Source organism: Erythranthe guttata, chromosome 3 (genome assembly GCF_056151865.1).
Source record: "Erythranthe guttata isolate IM_541 chromosome 3, IM_541, whole genome shotgun sequence".
Classification (NCBI taxonomy): domain Eukaryota; kingdom Viridiplantae; phylum Streptophyta; class Magnoliopsida; order Lamiales; family Phrymaceae; genus Erythranthe; species Erythranthe guttata.
Window position 1 is genome coordinate 2,029,630 of NC_142535.1, and position 8,057 is coordinate 2,037,686.

General features: G+C 38.9%; 1 protein-coding gene across 1 annotated transcript; it reads left to right on the plus strand.

Annotated features, from left to right (window-relative positions):
* The first annotated feature begins 1,675 nt into the window (after positions 1–1,675).
* On the plus strand, positions 1,676–2,728 carry LOC148771492 (uncharacterized). The gene has a single exon (XM_088816012.1). The coding sequence runs from the start codon at positions 1,676–1,678 to the stop codon at positions 2,726–2,728; it is 1,053 nt and encodes a 350-aa protein (XP_088672138.1).
* The last annotated feature ends 5,329 nt before the right edge of the window (positions 2,729–8,057 follow it).

An 8,057-nucleotide genomic window follows, 5' to 3' on the forward strand; every position in this document is an offset into this window, starting at 1 on the left:
GTTTGGGGGCGTTGCCAGCCCGGCCCTCATGTTCTACCGCACGAGTTGGTTCTATGTCAAAGTCCGTCGGAGAGTCGAACGCGAGAAAATGTTGACCACTTTGACCAAATACGAGTGCAAAGTAATCGACCCTTTTGATGCCAAGAAAAAATGCATGCAATAGTATCGTTCTTCTAGAAGGCGTAGTTTTGGCACTAAGTTTGCAGGGGGCTCTTGCAGTTATGCAAGAAATCGACTCATGTCTTACGATCACTGCCATAAGCTCGAGCAGGGCTCTTCCATCGGTAAGTTGTAGGTTTTTCAAGGAATATTTAGTTCACTTGAATGGAGAAATATTGTTGGTTTTTTTAATCAATCAAAAAGAGGTCAGAGTGGTAGACAAAGTCGAGGTTTTTCGTCTTTCTAGTCCTGGTCTTAAGTGGATTAAGGTCGAAAGGATTCAAGGCAAGACACTGTACTTCAATCATAATTGTCTTATTTACATGGATTCAACAACAATTGATGGAAGGGAAGATTGTATTTATTTCACCAATGGCTCGAATAATTGCTGGTGGAAATACGATATGCGACGTGACTGCATCTCACCCGTGTAATTCGAAAAGTATTCCGAATTGGGACGAACCCCCTTGTTGAATAATATTAATTGTTTGTGTAATGTGTTAAAATCAGTTGTTTAGTAGTTTGATCAAATTGACTAGGTTTTGGATTTAAATTGTTTTATTATTTGTTTGACTATGTTTTGGTTCCGAATTGGGACGAACCCCCTTATTTTATTTTATTTTTCTTATTTTTTATTATATTTTTTATTTTTTAATAATTATTTAAATTGGGAGGGGTGGTTTTTTTGTAATTTTCAAACTTAGATCAAACGGTGTTAAGCTCAAAGGTGTAAAAACTAACGGTGATGGCCACATTGAAACAATTTTTCGAGTATAGGGGGGAAAATCGATGCAATTGAGAGTAGAAGGGTTTAAAGTGATATCGAGCCAAAGTACAAGGGAGCAAATCAACGCAATTGAGAGTAGAAGGGGATAAAATGATATCAAGCCAAAATACAAGGGGGAAAAGTAAAATTTACTCTAATATTTTAAATAACTTATAACCTATTAAAATTTGTCTGGTATTTTTTACTAAAAGGATTTTAAACTTTTTTTAGTTAAGTTGTTGAAGAGCTTATAAATTGTTATTAAAAAGTATCTATCCCCACAATTTTTATTTAATATATTAATTATGTTGTAAATAATATAGTTGTTGTGGGGTTTCCTAACATAACCACCCAACTCCCCACTAGATCACTACCCTACCCCATGTCTTTCCATTTGTGTTAGTGGTAGAGTAACTTCCTTTGTAACTTCTCTTGTAACTCCCGGTGGTTTTTCACCTATATAATGGAAATCTCCCTCCCCCAATAATACACCCTTATTATTCTCTCTACGGATTTTTGTCTTTGTCATACTTTATTTTCCACAATCATCAAACCCATAAAGCAATACAATTAAGGCGATTTACAACACGTTATCAGCACGAATTGCTCGCGGTGATCGTGGAAGAACACTTGTTCGTGGGGCTAGGATACTTGGAGAAATTGTGAGCGTGGTTCGTTTGTGAGACGGTGATCTGCTTTAGAAGAACGTATAATCTTCTCGGAAGTAATTGAATTTTATCAAATTTCGAGATGGAACATTTGAGCAAACTTGATTTCACCCCTTTGAATGTATCTGGTGAGAACTATGTGAGTTGGACAATGGATGTTAAGATCCATCTCACTAGTAAGAAATTGAGGATGGCAATCGTTAAAGAAAATCTGCTTAACGAAGCCCAGAAGGCTGAAGCTATGATTCTGATTAGGAGGCACCTAGATGAGGTCCTCCGTTTGGACTACTCATCGATTGAGGATCCCCAAGTACTATGGGATGCCCTGGCTAGTCGATTTGATCACCAAAAGACAATCCTCTTGCCTGAAGCAAGAAACAAATGGATTCACTTACGGTTTATGGACTTCAAAACCGTTAACGAGTATAACTCTGAAGTATGTCGCATCAAATCCACCCTGGAGTTTTGTGGAGAGAAACTAACTGATGCTGAGATTCTGGAGAAGACGTACTCTACATTCCCTGCCTCACATATGATACTGTCTCAACAGTACAGAGCCAAGAACTATACTCAGTTTTCAGAGTTGGTCACAGTTCTGCTCCTTGCCGAGAAGAACCTTGATCTTCTTTTGAAGAACAACCAGGCTCGACCAGTTGGTACTCGACCTTTGCCAGAAGCAAATTTGGTCAATCGAAATCCTCAACCTTTGCCAGAAGCAAATTTGGTCAACAGAAACAATCATGGTGGAGGCAGAGGCCGTGGGTTCAATCGTCGAGTGAGGGGAAGAGGTAATAGGGGCGGACATGTTCCTTATAATAGGCCACCTAATGGTCCCCCACAGTATGGGCAAAGGGGGAATATGCCAAGAGGAGGTAACAATGCTCGACCTAGAGGTACGCAGCAGAATAGAGCCCCGAATCAGAATCAAAATCAGAATAGAGATACATGTCATAGGTGTGGTGGAACTGGGCATTGGTCACGCACCTGTCGTGCGAGGAACATTATGGTCGGTGGTGTAAATAACAATGCACCACCGGAGACCAACCTGGTTGAGATAGACGTTCTCAATGAGGAGCCCATTGCTCGACTCCCAAATCTGGGCACATCTGACCCAATGACCCAGTTTGGAATATGATTGGAGTGTTATTTTATGAGTTTAGACATTATGTTCTTCTATGTTTCTAGTTTATCAGTTTTAAGTTATGTTGTTTATTTGGTCATGCTTATGAACCAATTTCGTATTTGGATTATGTTTGTGCTTTATTTTCTGGACTATATTTTATGTGGTTATGTTTTAATTCAGTTTTTATGGTACTCGGTAGAGTTATCTTGTTTGGATTTTATTAAAGTATTTTTAATTGCGGAATATATGATTAGATTTATTTATCTTTCTAGACATGGCATGTGGGGATGAATGTCTGGCAGATAGTGCGACAACGCACACTATCCTTAGGGATAGGTCATATTTTGTTAGTTTCATGTCTAGTAAGACTTCTTTGACTACTATATCAGGCACATCTAGTATAATAGATGGTTATGGTAATGCCCATATTATGTTACCTCATGGCACAATTCTGACCATTAGAGAAGCTCTTTATTCTCCACGTTCCAGTAGAACACTGTTGAGTTTTAAAGATATTCGAGCCAATGGTTATCATGTTGAAACAACCGATGAAAAGGGGATCGAATATATGTGCATCACCTCTAACGTGTACGGCCAGAAGCGTACCTTGGAAAAATTAGAGGGACTTTCGATAGGGTTATATAGGACCAAAATTCGAGTGCCAGAAGCACACCTTGTCGATTGCTCGAAGTCTGGTGATCAAAGCAAATATTTTCTATGGCATGACCGACTGGGACATCCGGGTCAAAGTGTGATGCGCCGAATTATTAACACATCTATTGGGCATCCACTAACGAATAAGGATCTTGTACACAATGATAAGATATGTGTACCTTGTTCTATTGGAAAACTTGATCCTATGCCAGCTTATGCACAAACTAGTAAAGATTCTCTTGGTTTCTTGGAACGAATCCAAGGAGATATATGTGGCCCCATCTCACCACCATGTGGACCTTTTAAATATTTTTTGGTGATGGTTGATGCTTCAACTAAGTGGTCACAGGTCGATTTGTTGTCTACGAGGAATGCTGCTTATGCTAAACTCCTCTCTCAAATAATAAGATTGAGAGCACACTATCCAGATTATCCCATTAAGTCTATTCGACTGGATAATGCTGCAGAGTTTACGTCGCGGTCTTTTGACGAATATTGCATGTCTTTAGGTATTGACATAGAACATCCTGTAGCGCATGTTCATACCCAAAATGGCCTTGCAGAGGCATTTATTAAGAATTTACAGAGGATTGCACGAACTTTGGTAATGCGCACCAAACTTCCAATCTCTGCTTGGGGCTATGCAATATTGCACGCAGCTATGTTATTACGATTGAGGCCCACTGCAACCCAACCATATTCTGCATTACAGTTGGTGTCCGGAAGTACACCAAACATTTCTCATTTACGCACATTTGGGTGTGCAGTTTATGTGCCGATTGCTCCGCCACAACGTACCAAGATGGGACCTCAACGTAGATTGGGCATTTATGTTGGTTACATATCACCATCTATAATACGATATTTAGAACCCTTGACAGGCGATCTCTTTACCGCTCGATTCGCGGACTGTCACTTTGATGAGACCGTCTTCCCGCCGTTAGGGGGAGGAAAGAACGTTCACACTAACGTTCCTGAAGAACGGCGTGAAGTTGTATGGAATGGGTCCACTGTGTCTCATCATGATCCCCCTACTTCAGTCAGAGAGTTTGAAGTACGTAGACTCATAGATCTACAGAAAGTAGCCAATAATATGCCAGACTCATTCTCTGACTTAGAAAAAGTGACGAGATCTCATATACCAGCTGCAAACGTGCCTGCAAGGATAGATGTCCCAGAAGGACAAAACGTGGGAAGGCCATCAGTCCCTGCTAACCAATCATATCTCCCTGCCCAGAAGAGGGGGAGACCAATTGGATCAAAGGATTCTCATCCCCGGAAGCGGATGAATGCCCAACAGTTGAATGAGGTTAGCAATAGTAATAATGGGATCCCACCCGATCCATCTCATGAAATAGTTCCGGACTATGGATCCGTCTTGGAGACGAAATCGGGGGACGCCTCGATATTAGTATCCATTCCCGAGAATAGAGAAATCTCGGTTAGTTATTCATGCATGAATGAGGTGTGGCATCGGGATGAAATAATCATCAATGATGTGTTTGCTTACACAGTAGCTACTGAAATTGTATCGAGTGATGATATTGAGCCTCGATCAATTGATGAATGTAAACAGAGGGATGATTGGCCGAATTGGGAAAAAACAATCCAGGCTGAGTTCGACTCATTGGTAAAAAGAGGAGTGTTTGGGCCGGTAGCTCCTACACCTCCTGGAGTGATACCCGTGGGATATAAATGGGTATTCATAAGGAAAAGAAATGAGAAAAACGAGATTATGAGATATAAGGCTCGTCTCGTAGCACAAGGATTTTCTCAGCGACCTGGGATTGACTTTGAGGAGACATATTCTCCTGTTATGGATGTTATTACATTCAGATATCTAGTCAGTTTGGTTGTATCCGAGGAACTGACTATGCAGCTCATGGATGTGGTCACAGCTTATCTATATGGGGATCTAGATACAAGTATATATATGAAAGTTCCTGAAGGACTTCGATTACCCGAAGCAATTAGTTCCAGACCACGGAACACGATCTCAGTTAGGTTGAGACGATCACTTTATGGCTTGAAACAATCTGGAAGAATGTGGTATAATCGCCTAAGTGAATACTTGCTCGGAAGGGGATACGTGAACAATGATATTTGTCCTTGCGTGTTTATTAAGAAAACATGTTCTGGGTTTGCTGTTGTAGCAGTTTATGTTGATAATATGAATTTGATCGGGACTCCTGAAGAAGTCCGTGAAACAGCCCAACTCCTAAAACATGAGTTTGAGATGAAAGATCTCGGTAGGACTAATTTCTGTCTCGGACTTGAGATAGTACACCGTGCTGATGGAATTTTGGTCCATCAATCGAACTACATCCAGAAGATGTTAAGACGCTTTAATATGGATAAAGCGAAACCATCGAGCACGCCTATGGTAGTCCGATCATTGGATAGGTCGAAGGATCCGTTCCGTCCTGTGGAGGAGGACGAAGAAGTGTTAGCACCTGAAGTGCCGTACCTAAGTGCAATAGGCGCATTATTGTACTTAGCTCAATGTACTCGACCTGATATCGCATTTGCGATAAATTTGCTAGCAAGGTTTAGCTCAGCACCAACACGCCGCCATTGGAATGGTGTAAAGGACGTATTTCGTTACCTTAAGGGTTCAATAGACATGGGGTTGTTCTATCCCTATGCATCATTAAAGGATGCAAAGCTTGTGGGTTATGCTGACGCTGGGTATCTGTCAGACCCACACAAAGCTCGTTCCCAAACTGGATATGTGTTTACCATTGGGAACACAGCTGTGTCTTGGAGGTCTACAAAACAGACCTTAGTTGCCACCTCATCGAATCATGCAGAGATTTTAGCACTTCACGAGGCAGTGCGTGAATGTACATGGCTTAGAGCCATGAATGGGCATATTCGAGATTCCTGTGGATTGGCTACCACAGAAGATCCTACGATCATATTCGAGGATAATGCAGCGTGCATTGAGCAAATGAAGACGGGCTTCATTAAAGGTGACAACACCAAGCATATAGCTCCAAATTTTTTCTTCAATCAGCAACAACAAGAGCTCAAACAAATAATGATCCAGCAGATCAGAAGTCAGGATAATTGCGCTGATTTATTTACTAAGTCATTACCTAAAGTTACTTTTGAAAAGCATGTTAAGGCTATTGGCCTGCGTAGATTATCTGAGCTCGCTCCCTTATAGACATCAGGGGGAGTTAACTTGAGGGGGAGTACCCTGTAGGTACTCAGTATCCAGAAGATACCTAGATGCCCTGTTGTACTCTTTTTTCTTTTTTGCGGGATTTATTTTCCCACAGGGTTTTTGGTTACCCGCTAAAGGTTTTAACGAGGCAATATAGCTGATTGGAAAGATTGTGCGTTGTACTCTTTTTCCTAACCGAGGTTGTTTTGTCCCACTGGGTTTTATTACTCGGAAGGTTTTAATGAGGCAACATAAAATGCACAATAGTGGTTTTGTTAGGAACCCCAAGGGGGAGTGTTGTAAATAATATAGTTGTTGTGGGGTTTCCTAACATAACCACCCAACTCCCCACTAGATCACTACCCTACCCCATGTCTTTCCATTTGTGTTAGTGGTAGAGTAACTTCCTTTGTAACTTCTCTTGTAACTCCCGGTGGTTTTTCACCTATATAATGGAAATCTCCCTCCCCCAATAATACACCCTTATTATTCTCTCTACGGATTTTTGTCTTTGTCATACTTTATTTTCCACAATCATCAAACCCATAAAGCAATACAATTAAGGCGATTTACAACAAATTACTTATTCCATTACTATAATATTCAAAATACAAAGATACATTTATATATATATTTTTCATGTAATGAACGAAACTGCAGTCAACCATCCATATATGTACATTGAATAAATATACATTTTCGTTACAATAGCAAGTAAACTGCACATAATAGCAAACTCGATCAAATCAAACCACATGCTCTTACACTACCGTCACTCCTTACAGGGGCAAGTTACCTTGAAATATTTGATTATATTACATCAATACTCTCTAGTCTCCACATACAAATGTGTTTTTCCAAAAAATCATATTCTCATAATCAATGCTAATAATTATTTAAAAATATAATAAAATGCAAAATAAGAGTTAATTATCATAATAATTATAAAGAAATTTGTTTTTACTTATTTTTGACGTGCACATTAAAAGAAACAAATGTTGTTATCATCCCATAAATTATACTTATTGAGCAAAACAGAAAACTTCATTACTATTAATTTATTAACGGAGTTAATAAATCAAAATTCTTATAAATTGTTTATTTAGAACATCCTTTATAATTTATTTTTATTGAAAATTAATCGGATATAATTAAAATATTATTATTAACTTTTATTTAATAGTTTATAATACTTGAAGCTAAAGTAGTTTGTAATATTTATAGGGCAAATATTACTTCACGCCCTTTAAAAATATTGATTTTTTTTTGCTAATGACAAAGAGATACATGACAAGGGTATTTAATTAAAAAATGGACATCCAACTTTTTTATCTTTAAAATATTTCCATCTCATTCAAACTTATTTGCAAACTTTTTTTTTTGGCTTTTTTTTGTTTGAAAACTTTATTTTTTTTTTCAGTAGGTCAACCGTCGTTGACCGCCGGGTCTCCGGCGTTGACATTTTTTTTTGTTAATTTTTTTTCTTAAAAAAAACATTTTAATTAATATTACTATCCT